Source organism: Calypte anna, chromosome 11, assembly GCF_003957555.1.
Source record: "Calypte anna isolate BGI_N300 chromosome 11, bCalAnn1_v1.p, whole genome shotgun sequence".
Taxonomy (NCBI): Eukaryota; Metazoa; Chordata; class Aves; order Apodiformes; family Trochilidae; genus Calypte; species Calypte anna.
This window is the reverse complement of record NC_044257.1, coordinates 17,831,747-17,852,555: the sequence shown is the minus strand read 5'-3', so window position 1 is coordinate 17,852,555 and position 20,809 is coordinate 17,831,747. Positions and strand designations below refer to the sequence as shown.

The 20,809-nt window shown below is 61.1% G+C and overlaps 2 protein-coding genes across 5 annotated transcripts in view; both read left to right on the top strand.

The window, feature by feature from the left end:
• Positions 1-13,902, top strand: part of LOC115598957 — a 55,939-nt gene extending 42,037 nt beyond the window's left edge. Inside the window, exons 3-5 of the mRNA XM_030458016.1 lie at positions 9,371-9,544; positions 12,714-12,882; positions 13,568-13,902. Of these exons, the coding sequence (XP_030313876.1) occupies positions 9,371-9,544; positions 12,714-12,882; positions 13,568-13,902 (678 nt within the window). The remainder of the gene's footprint in view (positions 1-9,370; positions 9,545-12,713; positions 12,883-13,567) is intronic.
• Positions 12,660-20,809, top strand: part of GSE1 (Gse1 coiled-coil protein) — a 73,852-nt gene continuing 65,702 nt past the window's right edge. For 2 of the 4 annotated variants that reach the window (XM_030457736.1, XM_030457734.1), the window contains exon 1: positions 16,002-16,075. In XM_030457736.1, the coding sequence (XP_030313596.1) occupies positions 16,036-16,075 (40 nt within the window). In that variant the 5' untranslated portion in view covers positions 16,002-16,035. Of the gene's footprint in view, positions 12,883-16,001; positions 16,076-20,809 lie in introns of those variants that run through there. The other 2 variants (XM_030457737.1, XM_030457740.1) reach the window with 2 other exon arrangements.

The following is a 20,809-nucleotide window of genomic DNA, read 5'->3' as shown; positions in this document are numbered from 1 at the left end:
TCCCTCCCTCCAATCCATCCATCCATCCATCCCTCCAGCCAGCTCTCCCATCTTTTTTTTTTTTTTTTTCTTTTTTTTTCCCCTTTTTTTTTGTTGTCCTTTCCATTCCTGCTCTGGGATGCTCCAACCTCTCAATTCCTGGCTTCCTTCCAGCCTTTTCCCACCCTCCCTAGTCCCAAGCTCCAACACTGCCTCTGATGCCACCTCCCAAGTGCTGGGAGCAGCTGCTCAAATACATCCCAGAGCTGAAGGGAGGGGGGAGAGGAGGGGAGTAGGACCTGGCCCCCTGACCTCCTGGAGAAACCAGGACTGCTGTCCCAAGTCCCCTGCCTTGCACGGGGCTGGGCAGGATGAAAGGGCTTGAATATTTGCAAAGGATGCACAGGGCCTCATCCTGCAGGCTCAGCACCCTTTGGCAGTGCCCCTGGGGAGCAGAGCAGCATCCCCTCGGTGATTGGGGTGGTTTTGGACTCTGATGGCTTGGAGAGGGGTGATGTGTGTGTGTCATTGCCCCCCACCCCCTCCCCTGCCCTGCTGTGTGTGTATTTGAGGGAGGAGGACCACCCCCCTACCTCCTTCCCTCCCTCCCTCCCACCTTATCTGTTCAATCTGCTAAGCAGGGGAATGGTGCAGCCGCCATCTGTGAGCCTGCCAATAATGGGATTAACTCTTTCCACGGGCTGAGGAGCCTGACAGCCTTTCTGGCACCCCCTTTCTAAGGGTACCCCCCCCCTTTCCATTGATTCCTGCCGGAGTGGTGATGTCCCGGGATCACAAGGCTCGACCCATCCCTCCCACATAGGTTTGAGCCGCCAGCACAGACTGGCTGCCCACCCTTCTGCCTCAGTTTCCCCTTCCTGCCTCAGTTTCCCCTCCTTTCAAGCGCTTTTGAGCATCGCAGAGGTCTCTGTTCCCTTCCGGGGGGGGGGATGCTGAGCCGTGCCTCCATCCACCGAATCCCTGCATGGGATCCCACTCCTCGAGGGGTTGGGAAGCAGTGATGCCGCCCCCCCCGGGGATGCTGGGGCAGAGGTAGACCCCACGGGAGGCGGACTGGGGCCGCCCCACCCCCCTCCCCACCCCTGCACCTTCAGCTCTGTTTTCCAGGGAGGGAGGGGGGAGTTGTCGCCCCCCGCTAATCCTCTTAGGCTCTGGGGGTCTGGCTGCGCTGCCCCCGGAGCAGCTGCCGAGGTTGGCTCCGACCCCTGCCCATCCTCCCCTCCCAACAGGTGCCCCCCGACCTCCTCCCTCCCCATGGGCCCCCTCCCCGTCGGGCCTGAGTGAGAGGGAAGGGGAGGAGAAGGGGGGGGGGGTGTCCCCCCGCAGCAGGCAGCCCCTCCCCCGAGGCCGGCCCGGAGCGCTCATTAATTATCTAATCTTCCCTTTATGTTTAATTTACAGCCCCGCGCGGCTCTGGCCATATGCTGCTTTTGTTGTGTCTGGCTCTTTGTTGTGGCAGGCAGCGGGGGCTGGCGAGACCCCCCCCCTTTTTTTTTTTTTTTTTTTTTTTTACTCCAACCACCCCCTTCCCCTTTTTTTTTTTTTTTTTTTTTTTCCTCTCCATCCTTTGATCCCCCCCCAACACCACCCTCCAGTCACCCCCGCGGCACGGTGGCGAGCCCCGGGGAGGGGGGTAAGTGCTTTTTTGCTCGGTTATTAATTACCCTGACCCCCCTCCCTCTTTGCCTCACCTTCACTGCGTGTGTGTGTGTGTGTCCCACACCTTTTTTTTTTTTATTTTATTTTTCCAACCCCTTTCCCCCCCCCCCCCCCCCCCCCCGCCTCCTCTTGCCGGCGGCTCGGGGATTTGATCGTGCGTGTTCCGCCGCGTCGCCTCCTCCCGCTCGCAGCCGCCGGGGTCACCGCTCCTGCCCGCACCCGCTACCGCTGCCCGCAGGTAGGTGCAGGGCAGGCAGCTGCCTCTACTTTCCGCCCCCCCCCTCCGCAAACCCCCCCTCTCCTCAACCCTGCTTGGGATAAGGGGGGGAACCGCGCCAACCCTGGCTTTGCTGGAGAGGGGGATCCTTGTTGGGAGGGGGGGAGGATGTAAACCCCCCCCCACACACACACAGTGGATTTGTGTGCTCCCCCCTCCCCAAAGCTGCGATGTGTTTTGGGGTTTTTTTTTGGGGGGTTACATCTTTTACACCACCCCCCTACCTGAATTGTGTGACCTCCACAAGCTGTGAGGTGGGGGGGTATTCTTGCTTGGGGGGTGTGTGAAGGATAAGGATGTATCCCCCCCCACGTGTGTGCCCTCCACTAGCTGCTGTGGGGGGTCCTTCTGGGGGGGAGGATGGAGGATGCACCCCCCATCCAGATGTGTGTGACCCCCCCAGGCTGCCAGGTGGAGGTTGCTGAGCTGGGGGGGAACGGGGTGCTCTGCTCCGGGGGGATGTGGGTGAATACATGGAGTGGGGAACCCCCCACCAACCCCCCGTGGGTATCCGGGTTGGGGGTGCTTTGTATAACTTGCTGCAAACTTTGCAGAGTTTTTAATTATTTTTTTTTTAAACCCAAAGTAGTCAAATGGCCTTTTTGCACCCCAACAGGGCCCTGCGTGGGGTGGGGGTTTTTTTGGGGGAAACATCAGCACTTGGAGGGGAGGAGGGGGACGAAGGACTTGGGTCCATGTGGCTGCTGTCCCCCTGGCAGTGTAAGGTCTGTTTGGGGGTGATGGGGGTAAATCCCTCCCCTGTCCCCTGGGTGCTGAGTTGGAGCTGTCCCCCTGTTAAGGGATGCTGGTGGCCCTGGGAGCATCCCTGTTCTTGTCCCCAAGTCAGAGGATGCCAAGCCCCCTCCCCAGGGCTTGGGGCAGGGTGCTCAGGGGGGGCTGTGGCCTTGCTGTCTGTCCGTCTGTCTGTCCCCATCTCCGAGAGCCAGTGCCAGGGGAGAGCGGGCTATGGGAGCCGTGGGCAAGTGGCCTGGCAAAGGCAGTTGCCAAGCCAAGGGCTTGCCTTGGCCACAGCCATCATGTGCCAGGCCAAGTGCTGGGCTGGTGACAGCGTGTGGCCACACAGAAGGTCACCGTGACCACCACCGAGGTGGCCCTGGCCAGGGTGTCCTGGCTCCAGTGGTGGCTTCTGGAGCCACGAGGTGGTGGTGGGGGCTGGCCCTGGGGGCCACCGAGCCACTTGCCCCCTTTTTCATGCTAACCAGTGGCACACATCTGGCTGTGGGGGTCTCAGGGGAACCCCTCAGCCTTGGCAAGGGGTGCAGAGGTCCTGGGTAGGGGGACAGAACTGGCACAGCATCTGCAGGTGACATCCCTGCCGTGGAGAAAGGAGCAGGGTGGACACCACCCTTGTCACATAGGGCTGGCTGTCCCCATGCAGCCCCCACCCCATGACACCTTGGTGGTCGGGATGGCCCTTTTTTTTTTTTTTTTTTTGGGGGGGGGCGGGGATTATTTCTGCCTGGCAGGTGTGGAAGCAGAGGAAGGTGGGAGTAGCAATGCCACTGCAGGGGTTGGTGGCAGGTGGCTGCTGCCACTGTCCCCATACAAAGCCCCCCCCCCCCCTTGCCAAACTCTGCACTATGTCAGCTTCCCAAGAAGCAGCCAAAAACCAGAGCTGGGCTCCCCCCTCTGGCTGCCCAACCCCTTGGCATCCCCACCAGCCCTGGGGAAACTGAGGCAGCAGGGCAGGCAGTGGCTCACCCCAGGGAGCCAAGGTTTGGGGAGAGAAACCCAGATTTTTGGCAGGCGTTGCAGGCTCACTGCCATCCTGCACCCTGGCTTTTCTTGCAGGGTGACCCCCTGGGGACCTCTGTGGCTCTGTCCCTGCAGGTGACACCCCCACCCTGGGGCTGGTGAAAGGCCTGATTGTTGGTGTGTCTGTGCGTGTCCCCCCCAATCCCAGGGGGTGGCTGTGTCCCTGGCGCTGTGTGTGGGCAGGGGGTTGGCCTTGGCCCCCTGCCTGCTCTCCGTGCCCTTTGCCAGAGGCAGCTGCTTGTGGGCACGGCTTGGCAGGACCCACTGTGCTCCCCTGGTTACTGCTGCCATGGCTGTCGTGAGTTTGCAGTTCTCAGCCCAGCAGGTGGGGGTTTTTTTGGGGTTTGTTTTTCCTTTTTTTTTTTTTTTTTTTTTTTTTGGTGAGGGAGGATGAGCCTGGAGCTGGTTCTCCCCGCTGAAAAGTCCCTCTGGAGAGGTGCCCAGCAGCTTCATCCTGCACAAGTGATGCATCAGCTCTTGAAAGCCCTAATTTTCCAGCCCTGTGCAGGAAGGGGGGGTTGTTCTTCCCCCTCTTTCCCCGGTGCACTTGGGGCACCCAACCGTCTCTCCCAGGGGGTTCCTGGGCACCCCACAGAGCACGTAGGGTGGTGGGATCCCTTTTCCAGACTCGGTTTCCCCCAGTGCTGCCTTGCATCCCTCCCAGCTGGCTTGTCAGCTAATGATGCAGCTTATTCCGATGGCTTTTTAAGTGCTTAATGGCGCGCGGGGCTAATGATGCAGCTCCCTCTTTTCCTGCCTCCCGGAGAGATGGATGGGTGCTGGGGTTTAGCTCTGCCCGAACCTGCCAGGATGGGGACAGGGACAAAAAAGAGCCCAGGCTGATGCCCCCACCGAGCCGGGGGCTCTGAGCAGGCGTCCGCCTGCCTGCCTGCTCCTCCCTCCCTCCCTCTTTCCCTCTCTCCTTCCCTCCTCCACCCGGCTGCTCCGAGCAGTAATGTCACCGTAAACGATATTTATCACGAGGTGATAAAAATCTATTTCCAGCGACCTCTTGGAAATGGCCCTCGTAAAAAGCAGGCAGCAGACGGAGGCAGGAGGCAGACAGTAGGGAAGGGGGGGGGGGGAATGAACGGGCAGGGAAATGGCTGTAATCAGCCTCTGAGCAGGCTGAGCCAGCCCTGCCATTCCCAATCCTGGGAAATCGATGGACTCTGGAAAGCTGAGGGCTGCCCGGGCATGGCTGGGTGAATTTTGGGGGCATCCCAGGGTTTTTGAGCATCTTGAGATGCAGCAGCCAGGCTGGGAAGAGAGGACTATCCTGGGATGCAGTATCCTGGTTGGGAAAAGAGGACCAGAGTGATGCTTGTGTTGAAGTGAGAAGGATGGGGGGGGGCCTTTAGGTGCCATAGCTGCATCCCAAAGTGACACCTTGAGGGACCAACTCAGGTGCTCTGCCAGGTCCAGGATGGGATGCTGAGCTAGCCAGCTTTCCTTCTGTCTTCAGAGCTGTAGGAATGACCCCCACACACACAGGTAGGAACTGCTGGGTCACCCTTTGCCCCTGTATCCTGGGGGCTGCTTGATCCCCCTGCTCCATCTCCATGCCTTGGGTGCTGGTTGGTGGGTGCTGATTCAGCCATCTCCCTCCCCAGCACTAATTACTCAGCCTCTCACAGAGTCCTGGCTATAAATTCTCCAGGTTGGGAGGCAGAAAGCTTCCTTGGCTCCTTTCCCTCCTGACCTGAGCAGGGACCTGTAACCTGGTGTCATCCATCAGGGTGCTGAGTCAGCAGGTGGGTGCTTCATCTCTATCCCCCCACCTTTGGGGTCCACTGTCCCCCCCTCCAGCATCCCTCCTCCCTGCTGAGCCATACCTGGCATCTCTCCTGCCCTGGGTGACACTCAGGATAGCTCTGTCCCACCATCCCTGGGGACAGCCTGGGTGACCCCAGATCTCTGCTGCTGGCCTGGGGACTTCACCAAGTTGGGAGGCGGGGGGGGCAAGGTCACCTAGGCCACCTCTGTGGGGTTGGGCCCTAAAAATGGGGACAGGGAAAGGTCCCATATGGGAAGATTGGTCCAGGCCAAGGTCTAATCTCCTGTCTTGATGAAGAGACTTGTAATCACTTGAAGTAATTAAGCAGGAGGGGTGGTGGTTGGATCACCCCAAGCACTTGGATGTCCTCAGGGGGGGACACAGGAGCCAATGCGGAAGGGGTGGCCAGTGGTGCAGCTCCCACGTGTGTCCTCATGCCAGGAGGGGACAGCGGGAGGCTGGGGACATCCAGACACTGAAATAGGCTGCCCAGAGAGGTGGTTGGGTCACCATCCCTGGATGTGTTTACGGGTCAGTTAGATGTGGTGTGGAGTATGGTTTAGGGGAGAACTTTGTAGAGTAAGAATGATGGTTGGACTCGATGATCCCAAGGGTCTTTTCCCCACCTGAAAGATCCCACGATTCTCTCTACCTTGGCTACCACTGTGCATCCCCCTCCAAAAAAAAAAAGAAACCAAAAAAAATCCCCTCTGGAGGGACACGGTGAAGCTGGAAGGGACTTGACACTTGGTGCCAGGGGCACGCAGTGACAGGGCCAAGTGTGTGCTGCAGGTATTATCCTGCATTAAAATTTCCCTTTGCAGATGGTGTGTGATTAATCTGAGGCTTAAGGAAGTGCCAGCCCTGGTGGGAAGTCTGTCTTTAGATGGCAGGAGGGAGCTGAGAACCGGCGCTAAGCTGCCCGGCTGGATGGAGAAGGGGTGGGGGGTGGAACACACACTCCCCACCCACCCACTGAGGCTTTAATGCCACCACCTCACAAACGGGTCACCCCCCGCCTGGGATTGCCCCCCTGAATGGGATGGGGTCCCCTTGCCTGACTGTTCCTCCCTCCCTGCCTCAGTTTACCCTGAGCGCGCCGTGGGTGTGGGAATGCGCCGAAAATATGATCTGTGGTGGGGCAGGTGGGGTTTTCCAGAGTGAAAAGTCCCTTAAGGGTAGTGTCAGGTATTTAGGGTGGTGGGGTGAAGGGGACGGTGGCTGCAGCCTGCCCGGTTACAGTTTGTCTCAGTATGGAATGGTATTTTTGAGCTGTTTATTCTGGAGCGTAGTGATGGTGGTGAAGGCCTCTGTGCTGAGCAGCTCTGGGGAAAGTTTTGTGGATTTGGGAGAGCTGGTTGTTCCCTGTGGGGCCACTGCCCCTTGCAGTGCCAGGAGAGGAGGGGCTGGCTGCCACCAGCATGGATGGGATGCTTGCATCCTCCCTGCCTCATTTCCCTGCCTCGGTAAGCGACCTGGCAGATAGAAGCAAGGGCTCTGTGCTGTGCCCGGGGACTGCGCTGGCCCCGAGCAGGCTGCGGGTCTCATCCTGCAGGGATGGCGAGCGTGGGGGGCTCTTGGTGTGGAAATGGGGCAACACGGGACCAGCAACCCCCCGGACAGCGGCGGTGGAAGTGCCACCATCCCTTGGGGACCTCGTGCATCACCACCAGCCGTGGCTCGTCCCACAGCCCGGGGAAACTGAGGCACGGGGCAGGGGGGAAACGCGATGTGGCCGGGGCTGCCGAAGCAGCTGCCGCTGCTTCCACCCCGGGCGCTGGAGGAAAAGCCGGGAGCGAGCGGCTGCCTGCCCCTATCCCACCCCTTCCCTCCCCCCCGCCCCAGCACTTCCCTCCCCTTTCCTCGCGTCCCCTCCATCACCTCCCCCGTTTGGCTTGGCGAACAAATGTCTGTTCTTGCAAAAAAAAAGAAGTGACAGGGGTCGGCGCAGCGCTTTCCACATGACCTGCCCGGAACAGAGACGTCTTTGTTAATCCAGCGAGCTGTCAGTTCAGCCTCTTCACAAAAGGCATAAACCACTTATTGCTGCTCTCACCCCTGACCCAGATCCGCCTGCGCGCCCTCCATTGTGCCTGTCTCGAGGAAGCTGGCAACAATTTGCAGCTCCAGGCATCCCCCCCCTCCTCCTCCTCCTTCTCCTCCTCCTCCTCCATCTCCATCTCCACCTCCCCCCCCTCCCTTCCCAGTCCCCGCCGGCGGCTGCTCACGGGGGCCGCTTCTTCTCACCCCTCCGGCACAGGGAGCCTCTGCGGGGGAACCCCCACCCCCCCTCACCACCAAACCCCCTCCCTCTCCCCCCCCACAAGCCCGGCTGCATCTGCGCGCCCGCTGCCTCGCCTGGCAGCTGCTGCGAGGGGATGGGGCTGCCACAAAGGGACGGGGGGGCTGGCAGCAGGACCACCTCCCTCCATCCCTCTCTCTTCCTTCGTCCCTCCCTCCCTCTCCCCCTCATCCTTCTCCTCCTCATCCCTGTCCCCCCCATCCATCTGCCCCCCCCATCCATCTCCCCCATCCTTCTTCCCCCCATCCGTCTCACCTCTATCTCTCCCCCCCCATCCCTCTTCCCCCCATCCCTCTTCCCCCCATCCCTCTTCCCCCCCATCCCTCTTCCCCCCATCCCTCTTCCCCCCCATCCCTCTTCCCCCCATCCCTCTTCCCCCCATCCCTCTTCCCCCCCATCCCTCTTCCCCCCCATCCCTCTTCCCCCCCATCCCTCTTCCTCCCCATCCCTCTTCCTCCCCATCCCTCTTCCTCCCCATCCATCTCATCCCTCTCCTACATCCATCTTCATTCTTCTCCCCCCATCCCTCTCTCCTATCCCTCTATCCCTCTCTCCCCCATCCCTCTCATCCCTATCCCTTTCCCCACCCCTCTTCATCCCTCTCCTCCCACCCTTCTCCCTTCATCCTTCTCCCTTCCCGGGGTCACTGGAGCAGTTGGCTGGAGCCCATGGCTCACAGCAAGGGGGTGCTGGGTGCTGCACCCCGCGGCCCCCGGGTCAGAACCCCTTAATGAGAGGGCACAAAAGCTCCTTAGAGCCTCTGGCTGGGACGGGCTGGGACGGCAGCTTTAGCCAAAGCCGCTTATGGGCTGGCACAAAGCTGGTGAGAACAGCCCTGCTGTGGGATGGGGTGATGCTTGGGGGGTGTCTCGGGGCCAGGGGGGGTGTCACACGGGAGGATGGCCTGGTGGGTGACAGAGCACGTGCCACCCACCCCGTGCCCAGCACCCAGACCCGGTGGCGGGGCCGGTGCGGGCTGGAGCAATTAGATGCAGTCACTTTGGGGCTATATATAACCCAAATTGCAGCTTGCAGCTCGTTAGCTGGCTGTCACAGGGAGATGGTGGCACCGGGGGGAGGAGGACGGGGACAGGACACACACACATGACATTCAGGAATGGGAGGATGACACAGGGACCCGTTGCTCCCTAGGAATAAGGTGCATGAGGGGGGGTGGCCACAGGGTGAGGCTGAGGATGGGGTCCTGGGGGTGACCTCAGGGTGGCAGCGAGTGCTGTGGTGCTGCACCCACCACTGGGTGCTCCCTCTGCCACGGTTTAGGGTGGGCTGCGGTGATGAGAAGGGGGGGAGGAGTTTCCCACCAGGCTTTTCCCCCTTTCCTGTGCTCCCTGGAACTCACAGCACAGCCTGACCTCTGCGTTTGTGTGCTGGGGGCACTGGTACCTCCCTTCATAGCATCCTCACTCCATGTGGCATCCAGCCCCCTCCATCCCTGCCTGCCCCACTGCCCGGGCTCTGCAGCGGGTCCTGGTGCTGGGGAAGGAGGCAGCACCCTGGGGGGGTCTGGGGGCAGCTGGGAGCTGAGTGGGAACATAATGTGTGGGCTCCCTGCGGCAAGGCGTCGCCGCCGCGCTGCCGGAGAGCCCAGGGGAACCGCAGCCCTGCTGGTGACAAACGGCTCCGGCACAGCCACAGCAGTGCCCACGCGGGCGCCAACGGGGACTTTGGCCGTGCCGTGACACCCCCGAGCCCAGAGTGGGGGTGTGGCACCCGTGGCTGCGGGCATGGGCTCGTGGGTCTGGTGGTGGGACCCCTGCAGCCACATTAAGGTGGGGGGTTAGGTACATCCCCGGCTTGGGAAGGGTTAATGGCACCGTGTGTCTCCTCTCTGGAGCCTTTTGTGTCTTTTTTCCTTTTTTTTTTTTTTTTCCCCTTCCCCCCCCCCCCCCTTCCTTTCCCCTTTTTAATGAGGGGTTTGCACAGCTGTAATTGCAGGTTCCAACTTTTCCGCCAGCAAACACGGAGGAGAAACTTTAAACACGGTGGTGATGGGGGCTGGCCACCACCACCCCTGCGGGCACCCGCCAGGGTGACAAGGACCCAAAGGGTGACCCGTGGGGTGCACCGTGTCTTTGGACAAAATCTGAGGCTTTTTGGGGAAACCCCTCTGGTTTTAGGCCACTGGGAGGAGGAGGAGGGCAAAGGCTCCCTGGGGGGAAGAGCAGCTGAAACCTCCTGAGTGGTGACAAAGCCCCTGCCTGAGCTGGGGGGGCTCTTGGTGGCCTCCCCAACAAAGGGGATTTGGGGGGAGCCCTAAACACTCCAGAATTGCCTTTTATTCTTTCTATTTCCCCCCTATGCCAAGGCTCCTTCTGCAGCCAGCTCTCTGCATCCTCCCGGGAGGTGCAGGATGGGGCCCCCCCCATGCCCAGCATCCTCCCCACCTCAGTCCTTGCTCACTTGTGGGAGGTTTGCATGCAGGTTGTGCCAAAACCCATCTCTGGTGCTGTGCCCACCACCGTGCCAGGGTGATGCCAGCCAAGAGATGAAGCACTGTGACCATATTCCCCCCCCCCAGTGCCCTGGCTGCTGGGGAGAGGGGAGGTTCTGGGGTGCTGCTAGCTCAGAGGGTAGAAATAGGGGCTGTGTGGGTGCTGTGTAGGTTCAAACAGGGCAGCCACGTTTTTCGGGTGTCCCCAAGGCACAGGGAATGTGCTGGTGTGCTGGATCCCTCACCAGAGAGCAGCCAAGGGCTTTGGCTTTCCCTCTCTGTCACCACCACCCCAAGGCCAGGGGGGGAGCTGGGTGTCATGGCAGGTATTTAGCCCCATGATGGGAGCAGAAGGAAGGTGCCCTTGGCAGGGAGGGAGGGACACGGGGACAGCAGTCCCTGCCCTTGCTGCCATCGTGTCCCCTGGCTGTGACACAGCCTGCCACTGAGCCAAGAGTGGCTCTGGTGGCAGAGCATCCTTCCAGCCCCACCTCTGCCTGAGCACCTCAGGGTGCTGCTCAGCAAATTAGCACCCGAATCAACCCATTCATCTCTTAATTGGGGGGGTGAGTCTTTGAGGATGTGCTCAGGGAGAAAGCCCCCCCCTTCCCCCTCCTCCTCCTCCTCCTCCTCCTCCTCCTCGGGGCTGCCTCGATGCTTTATCTGGGTGGACAGATCCCTCCTAATTGAGCAGATATTCCGTGTTCTCAAACAGATGGCTCCTTTGCATCAATTATTCCTTATCTGTGTAACCGGGGATGATTTGCTGACAGATAGCACGGGGTGAAGTTAAAGCAAGGAGGCGGCCAATGCTCCTCCCTGGCTCCGACTGCTGCCTGGGGGGTCCCAGGGGGCACAGACACCGGGGATGGGGACACACACACACAGATCCTGGCTTCTGTCTCTTGGGTAGGTAGGACCCATCTTTGGTGCTCTCACATTTCAGCATCCCCCAGTGGGAAAAGAGAAAGGGTGGCACTGCCATGGGGCTGATGGGTGGGTTGGGGTCAAGGGTGCTGCCTGGGCTGCCCGGGGAGCAGGAGGGTGCCAGGCTTGGTGCAGTAACCCCCTGCTGAAATCTGCTTTCCCCACCGTGATCCCAGCCCAGCCCGCAGCTCCCTGGCTCTGTCTTGCCCAACGCCGCTGTGACGCATGGCAGGGGGGATGATTAATGTTAATTAATCATTAGTTGCTCCGGGTATCAAAGTGCACCCCGGCCCTTTGCCGTGCCCACAGGTAGAGGAATGCTGCCTGCTGCTGGCGGTGGCATCATGGCATCCCCCCTGGGACCTTGGGGACACGGCCCTGCCACCTCCAAAGAGCACACCTCAAGCTTTCAGGGATGGCGACCGCTCCCTGGGCTTGTCCCCTGCTTGCTGTGACAGTCACCTTCTGTCAGGCATTGGGAAGGGGAAGAACATCACTCGGGCAGCTGGTGGCACCCCACCAGGTGGAGCTGGTAGGTGGTGGCACTCGAGGACTCGTGGGATGTAGGGAGTGCTCACGGTTGTGCGGTGCTGCCATATGGATCCCATAAATTAAACCTTTCTGAGACACGAGCAGTAAATTTATACGTGTGGGGCTCGTTGAGGCTAAGGGCATCCCAGCAAAGAATTCACCTCCCATCCATCTCGTTTTGGCTTTCCCCCTTTGTAGGACTGACCCTGAGGGAAAAAAAAAAAAAAAAAAGATCAGCAGAAAATCCTTGGTGTGCTGCAACCCTGACCCTAATGTCCCCAAATCAGGAGCCAGGTGTTTCCTGGGGGTGTCACCTATGGTGGAAAGAGAGGTCACCAGCAAGCCACCATGCCCGGGATGGGCACAGCATCATCCTGGGATTGCACTGGGACCCGGGGCCAGGTTGTCCGTGCGTCCATCCCGGGGCGGTGTGACAGTGCCTGGATGTAGGTGGCATTGCTGGCTGTCACTTTACCCAAGATAAACGTCAACCTCAACAGCCCGAGCTGTGTTCCTGGGCACGCCTGACACGGGAGGTGACAGCTACAACCACACACGGGGCCACGGCAGTGCTGGGGGACGCCCAAGGTCAGGGAAGGGTGACTGTCCCCAACCTGAAGCAGCGGCAGTGCCGTCCCCGTCCCTCGGGCACATTCGCCTCGCCCGGCAGGGATGGTGATGGAGGGGTTGTTGATCTCGAGTAAACACTGAGTAATCGGGAGCTGTCTAACCAGCCAGCTGCAGCCGGCGAGCGAGGGGGGACGCTGCTTTGATTCATGTCCTCTCCCCCCCTTCCCTGCTCCAGCCTTCTTGCTGGGAACCATCGGCCGGATCCAGCTGTAGCCCCGCGGCACTGGGCTGGCGTGCGGCTCCCTGCGCCGGCCACGTGCACCGTCCGGCAGGAAAACAAAAGCATCCTGTGTCTCTGCACCCCAGTACCCCCCTCAGCCCCCCCCAGTGTGCCTGGCCTTGTCAGGAAAGGCACTGACTCTCTGTCCTGCTCTTCTTCTAGGTGTCCTCTTCGTCCCTCGAGACAGCTGCCACCAAGCCTGCTGCCAGCGAGCCACGGCACCGGGCGGCCAGCACCGGGGAGAGGAGCCCAGGGACGGGGGGAAACACTGCCCAGGACATCATCCAGAGAACGGGTTTGGATGTGGAGAGCCTGGACGCTGGAGCTACAAGTAGGTGATCATCAGGGGGTCCCGGGTGGGGTGGGGATGCCATTCTTGATGTGTAACCTCAGCCTGGTTTGGGTCTTCTAACTGAGGTCTGCTCCCAGCGGTTCGGATCTCTAAAACCTCAGCAGGGAGGTGACCCCAGCGGCACCTCAGTCCCTGCCCGCTGTCCCCAGGGCTGTGAGTCAGCCCACGGAGAGCCACAGCGTTGGGCTGGCCACGCCAGGGAGTTGGGGGGGCCCCCGGGGTTGGGCCAGGCCACGGCTCTCCTGGGACTCAGCCACCTGGTCCGTCAGGAGCAGCAGCATTTTTTGGGAGAGGTATCACGCGTGCTTCCCTCCTCCTGCCACCTCCCTGGACTGGTTTGTTTGCCAGCCCTTCCCGGCGGGCGCGCCGTGCCGTGCCGTGCTGTGCCGTGCCACGCCAGGCTGCTTTGATCTGGCAGCAACCGCCGGTACCGGTTCCTGGTGCTGGGATGGGGAGAGCCAGGAACCGCAAGGTGCAGCGGGCAGGGAGCTGAGGAAGGGCAGGAATTTGGGGATCTGGGGCAGGCAGGGATCCGCAGTGGGTGGTGTTGGTTCCAGGGGGGCTGCTTGGTTGGGAGAGGGATTCGTGACCCCTGCTGTGACCCCCGGGAAAGGCACTCGCAGGGAATGCTGTGATCCAGCGTGTCCATCACTCATCCCCACAGGGATCTGGCACCGCTTTGGGGATCCCTCGAGGCGATGTGTCCCTCCCCGGGAGGGTTGGGGGGGAGGGCAGGAGGCATTTGCAAGCTGCTCACAGCCCAGCCGGCAGCAAGCTGGGAGCCGTGGCCTGGAACGGGCCTGCCGAAGTCAGCTCGGGATTTATTACCCTGCCAGTGGCTGCCGGGCAAAGGTGACAGTGACTAATGGCTTGTTACACGCCTGCCACATCTCATCTGTGCACCGCGGCCGGCTGCCGGCGCTCCCAGCCCTGCTGTGCGGGCGGCCCGTGCCCCCACCCTCCCTTATCCACGAGGGGGGGCCAACAGGACAGGGGTGAACCCCCCCTGTGCCCCCACGGGGACCTTGCCTGGAGCGGGTGACAGTGACAGCTGGCTGGCTTGGTGCAGGAATTCATCCCAGTGCCAAGGATGGGGACTCGCTCCAGCAGCATCCCGGTGGCCAGGCAGAGCATCTCCCCCGGGGGGGTGGGGAGGATGGATGTGGCACCAATATTTTTGGTGCTTCCCAGCTGGTGGTGGCACGTCCCAGGGTGCCTCTTGTGACACCGAGGACTTCCTGACACGTGAAACTCCTTTTGTGGTTGCAAAAGCGTGAGCTGTGCTTGCCACTGCTGGGCCGGTACCACCGGGCTTGCCAGGCTGGGACAAGGAGGAGCATGTGGGGATGGATGCTGACGAAGCCACAAATGCAGTCACTAGGAAAATTAAAAAATTAACAGGCATTGGCTCTCTCTAGATTAGTAAAGGCAGGGAGATAAAAGCAGCTCTTTATACCTTGTGAGAATTGCTGATAAGGGCATTTGTTCCTCTTGTATTCTTTAAAAAGAATGCAATAAAAATTTAAAATAGAACAGGGAAAAGGAGGCTGTGTGTGTGTGGGGGGGGTGAAAGCGTTGGCAGTGCTGGTGAGGAGGGCTGGGGAGGTGGTGGGCAGCACCAGTGCCATGGGCAGCACTGGTGTGGCTGGCAGTGGGGCCTGGTGGAGGAAGAGGAGGAGGATGGAGAGGGAGCAGAGATGAGGGTGAGCCAGGAAGGGGTTTGAGAGGGTGGGTGGGTTGTGTGGTGGGGCAGCAAGCTCAGGGGTGGCTGGATGGGTATTTTGGGGTGCCCTGTCACAGACACGTGGGTTATTCTGGCCTGCTGTGAAACCATCCCTGCCGTGGCCTGTGTCTCCTCCTGCAGAGACACATGTTTATGGCTGGCAGTGTTGGGAACAAATTCCTTGCTGGAGACTCCCTTCTGCCTGGGGAAGATTGGGGTCCTGCCTGTCTGAGCCTGCCGAGCCTGTCCGGCATGCAGAGCTGACCAGCACAGCTTGTAATGTCTGGTAAATGATCAGCAACTTCCTCTGCTTGCCACTGGGATCAGCCCCACCCCACTGGTTTCACTGGTGTCTCCAAACCTGGGTGCAGGCAGAGCCTGCGGGGTGCTGGTGGGGTGCCACAGGGGGGACCATGGTGTTCCCCATCCAGAGGATCCCCATTCTTACCCCCCATGCTGGGAATGCAGTGGGCATTGGGGTGCATGGAGGGGGCCATCCTGAGGATACCCCTAATCTCTGCAGGGGCTGGAACCACCCTGGGCTCTTGCCATGACGGGTCTGGGGTGTCCTAGTGGGGGTCTGAGCAATTCTGGGGCTGGGACCAACCTGGGCTCTTGCCATGATGGGTTTGGGGTGTCCTAGTGGGGTTCTGAGCAGTTTTGGGGCTGGGACTACCCTGGGCTCTTGCCATGACGGGTCTGGGGTGTCCTAGTGGGAGTCTGAGCAGTTCTGGGGCTGGGACCACCCTGGGCTCTTACCACCACAGGTTTGGGGTGTCCTAGTGGAGGTCTGAGCGGTTTTGGGGTGGGGGGTCAAAGGGTTGGGTGCCATCAACCTCTTGCCCCCATCGATCCCTGGGGTGCCGAGCTAAATTTGAGGGGTGATGGAAGAAGGGCGTGGGGCCCCCCCAAACACAGCACTAGTGGGGGACAGCCCCATTGGGGTCACCCTAATTCCTGAGGGAGGGTAGGGGGGGGGGCACCAATACTCCCTAGTGCACCCCTTCCCCAGCATCCCTCTTCAGGCGACCCCGTGACCCCTTTTATGGGAGCGGGGGCTTGGGGGGGGGTGATGTTGTGTCCCTCCCCTTCTGTTTTAGGGAATCCCCCCCTCTCGCTGCCTCCCTCCCCCAGGGGGAAGGTGCCAGCCCTTCGTCCTTCCCCCCCCTCCTCTCCCGCCCCCGTCGGGGCCCTGCCCTGCCCGGCCCGGCCCCCGGTGAGTCACGCTCCAGCCGTGCGGCTCCCGGGGCGGCGGGCGGGCGCCGAGGGAAGCAGGAAGCGGCGCGGAGTGGTTGAAGAAGAGGTGGGGGGGGTGGGGTTGTGGGGGGGGTGAAAAAAAAAAAAAAAAAAAAAAAAAAAGCTCTACTCGGCGCTCCGCTTCGCTCCGTTCCTTCCACCGCTCTCTGCCCATGGAGGAGCGCAGCTCCCGCTGGACAGCGCGGCCGACGGGTGAGTGTTGCCCCCCACCCACCCCCCCCGTATCCCTCTCCCCGGTATCCCCCTCCCCAGCGCCGTGACGGGGGTGTGGGGGGGACAAGGGTGGCTTTGCTGGAGGGGTGGGATGCGTCCCGTGTGTTCCCGCCGCTCTCAACCGCCCTCCCCCCCCCTCCCCGATGGATTCGTCTCTGCTGCTAGTCGAGGGGTCCGGGGGGGGATGGAGGTCACACCGGGGGTCGGGGTCACCCCGGGTTTAGGGAGGTGGAGAAGACCCCGTCGTGGGGAAGGTGGAGGTCACGGTGGAGTTGGGGGGTCCCCATGAAGGAAGGGGTGGGCAGAGGCCACCCTGGAGTTGGGGGACACGGAAGGATGGAGGTTACTCCGGGCTTGGGGGACCCCAGTTGTGTGGGGAGGTAAAGGTCAGCCTGGAGTTGGGAGACTCCCAATGGTGGGAAGGGTGGAGGTTGCTCTGGGCCTGGGAGTCCCTGTTGTGTGGGATGTGGAGGTCTCCCTGGAGTCACTTGGGGGATGGAGGTTACTGTGGGGTTGAGGAACCCTGTTGTGTGGAAGGCAGAGGTTGCCCCGAGCCTGGGGAACTCCATGGTGTAGGGGACAGAAGTTACTCTGAACTTTTGAGGCCTAATGGTGTGGGGAACAGAAGTCACCCTGGAGTTGGGAGACCCCATGGTGTGGCCAGCACAGGTCACCCTGGGCTTGGGGGGCACCCTCATTTGGGGGATGGAAATTATCCTGAGCTTTGGGGGACCCTATTGTGTGAGAGGTCATAGCTTATCTTGGGGGACTCCATCCTGTGGGTCATCCTGTGGAGGTTGTCTTGGGTTTGTGGAATGTGTGGTTTGGGGCATGGAGGTCATGCTGGAATTCGGGGACCCCATGGCATGGGGGGCAGAATTCACTCTGGGCTTCAGACACCCTGTCTTGTGGGGTAGAGGTCACCCTGGGCTTGGGGGGACCCCGTTGTGTGTGAGATGGGGGTCACCCTGGGCATGGGGGATATGAAGGTCACCCTGGGGTTGTGGGTCCAGCTGCTGTGTCTCCTGGTGGATGCAGGGGGGAGATGGGACCTGCTGGGTGCTGTGACCTCAGGCTCTGGTGTTGGTCGAGGTTTTCATTCCCTGTGTCCCACATTGCCACAGGGACCTTTTGGGTCATTTCCCCTAGGCTGGCAGGGCATGGGGGTGTGTGGGGCTCGCCTGGTGGCACCAACCTTGCTGTGTCTCCTTGCTTTCCCCTCTGTAACTTTCCTGAGCTGAGTGTGCAGTGAGCTGCCACAAGGCCGTGCCTCAGTTTACCCACGCACCGCGGGCAGCTCCGGTATTACCCATCTTCCCAGACATTTATGATGCTGGGAAGAAGGAGCTTGTTTCCAAACAAACTGTGCTGCCTGACATGGGGACCCCGGCCACCGCACACCCCGTCGGGGTGATGACACCGCCCTGGCGTCTCTCCCGGCTCCCTCGTCTGCTGCCGCCGTCTTTTATTGCTCTGCTCCATCCTCGCTTTTCCACCCCTACCTGTGCTGCCTGCCTTGCCCTTCGCCCCGGGGCCCGGCGGTTCACCCTGCCGCCCTCATGCCCTGTGTTGTGCCGCCACAATTTTGCATGGTTGGTACCAGTGCCAGCACCCAGCTCCTGTCCCCAAACCCAGGGCAGGCGCCCTCGGAGCAGCAGGGCGAGCGCCTGGCTCCTTCCTTCCTCCTCCTCCAGCACCCATCCTCTTGGAGCAGAGCATCCTGAAGCTGCGAGTTGGGTGCTGGGGGGGAAGGGGGTGTTGCTTGTTGCAGTAACCAGGGTGAGATTTAACAGGGAAAGAAGAAGGGAAAAAAAAAAAAGGACCCAAGCGGGAAGGCAGCGGCTCCCCCCGCGCCTGCGCCAGCGTGGGGAGGGAGGAGGAGGAGGGGGGAAGCACCCCCGCTGCGGTTCGTGGGTGCGCCCCAGGGGGAGCCTTTGTGCAACCTGGTGGGAAGTGTGAGCAAAGCCGGTGCTGGGTGCGATGGGGTGCAGGGGCCGGGACACACACACACGTGTGCACACACACACACACACACACACACACCAACCCCCGTTTGTGCACACGCGTGTTGCAGGGCTCACACGAGGGCAGCCTGTGGCCCACGAGTGTGGTGTCCCCCCCTCCCCGCACCTTCTTGGGTTCACACCAGGGTGCGTGCGCGTTCACGAGCGTGTGCCTGCACGTCCCCGTCCCCCCCCCCCTCCCGTGCCTGCGTTCGTGTGTGCAGGCACGGGGCTGGTTTTGTTTTTTTTGGGTGATGGGGAGGCTGGGTGGGTGGGTGCGTGCGTGCGCTGGCGGCGGGGCAGGGAGCATTACAGCGGAGACAGTGGCTTTGGCGGGGGGCCAGGCTGCCGGGGTGACGGGGAGGGGGTCACACACACACACACACACACACACACACACACACACAGGACAGTTTATCACTTCCTGATGTGCCAACACCCGGGAAGGGGCTGCAGGTTGGGGCTTGGCTCAAGGGAAGGTGGTGACATTTTTAATCTCTGCTCCCCTGCTCCTGTTCTCCAACCGCCCCTCCCCCCCCCAGGTGCTGCCCCTCACCCTGGTGTCTGGCTGTAACCCCCCAGGTTTTTTTTTGGGGGGGGTCTGGGTGAGTGGTGCCTGCAGGGAGGTGTCTTCCCATTAGGTGCAAGGCTGTGGGTGCTCCCACCCCACATCCTGGGGGGTGCGGCACTGTGTGTGACCCCCCAGCAGTGCCAGCCCAGTGGGTGGGGAGCCAAATGCCCTTCACCTGCTTCTACCTTCAACCTCCCAGGCCAGGAGACCCAACATGGGCCCCAGTGTTGCTCAGAGGCAAGGTGGGGGGTGGTGACCCCAAGGTGGGGGGGGTGTCTGGATGCCAGGGTAAGGTTGGGGCAGGGAGGGGGGGGCAGCATGGCTGACAGCCTGGCCAGAGCTTGGCAGGCTGCAGCTACCCGGGCAGGATGCCAGGGGGATTGCCCTTGAAATAGCCCTTGCTGTGCCTCGTGCCTTGCCTGCCCTCAGCCAGGAGTAGAGGAGGATGGGGAGGGGACACACACAGACACACAGACACCAAACCATCCCATGTCATTCCCTCCACCCCCCCATTCCCAGCACCCCACCGTCGGTTGCACCGCGGGGTGGGAGGAAGCGCGCCCCGGCTGATAACGTGGGGCCACCTTATCGTGGGGCCTTCTGCAAGGGCAGGCAGCATCCCCCCACCTCCCCAACCCCCAACCCTTATCTCCCTTGGCCCCAGCTCCCACTCTCCCCAACCCCCCTTCCTTGACCTACTCCCCCCTACAACCCTGGGGGGGGTCATCAGCCCTTTTGGGGGCGGTCACTTGGCAGCTTGCCCCCCCCCCCTCCCCTTCCCTCCTCCCCCTTCCTCCTCCTTCATCCTTTTTGAAGTTTCAAATCCATTTAAGTCAAGAGGAGGGAAAGTTTATTGCCTCTAAAGCCCCTTGCGTTGAGCAGTAAATCCGCTTTGCTGCGCCGACGCCGCCTCTTAGCACCCGTGGGACCTTGAAGGGGGGGGGCAACCAGGCTGTGTGTGTGTGTCCCCCAGCCTCAACACTTTTATCTCTAGTGGGGAGCCCTGCGTGACCCCTAAAGCTTGGCCAGCATGGGGTTGGGGTGCATTTGCAACCCCCCCTTCCCCCCCCAGCCTCACTGAGCTGGTTGGAGCATCACCGCTGTTTGCTTGCCACTTGTTTGCTCCTTGCTTGCCACTTGCTCACCCTTTGCTTGCCACCTCCTTGGGTTTGATCCAGAAAGGGGGTTCACCCCGTGGCAGTGGTGCCCCAACATCCCTCCCAGTGTGGCAAACCCACACACAGACACAGACACATTCCACACACACACCCCCCTTCCCATCCTCTGCTTCCATGCACCCAGGAGCTTGATGTGCTGCCGGCACGCTGGCGTTTTTATTTGATTTCCCTTCTCTGGAGCTGGCAATATTTAAATATTAATGCCTGCCTCTAATTGCTGTGTCAGAGGAGCGGGGCGGCGCGGGAGCGGGTGCAGGGGCGGCTAATTTTGTTGTCTCGGGGAGTGTTTGCCAAGGAGAAATGTTTGTGCACGCACACACACACACAAAACCATACGCATATGTGGATTAAAAAAAAAAATTATTATTTTTTTTCCCCCCCTACTCCCTTGGGATTTTCTTGCCCCTCGCAGTGATGCTGGTGGTGGAGGGAGGCCAGGCTGTGCTGGCACCAGGGTGGGATGCAAAACGTTTTGCGGGGAGGGCAAGAGGCTTTAGGGCGAAGTGATGATGATGATGATGGGTGGAGGGGGGGGTGCGTTAATTTGTTGCGCTTCGGGGTTTTTGGTTTTTGTTTTTACTTTAATTATTTCTTTTTTTCTTCGGGCAGAGCGGCGTCAGATGCTTGCGTGCTCGCTTCCTGTAATAAAGCGACCGCCGGCGCGCTTGTCACCTGCTCTCTGTTGTGCTGCCAAAGCTGCAGACATGCCGCTTCTTGCTGCGGGCTTTGGCGTGCTCCCCGCTGCCGCCGCTCCTCCCGCTCGCCCCGGGCGCTCCCCCCGCTGCCAGCTCGCCCTTAGCAGGTGTTTCGGGGAGGGTGCGACGGGTTCTTGTTGCCACACGCCCCACGCGGGCGACGTTTAACTGTTCCTGGCTCCTGCTCCTGCCCTCTGCCCCCTCCGACGCCCTCGACGGGGCGGGGCGGCCGCGCTGTGGTTGGGGGTTTGGGCGCTTGCCACGCT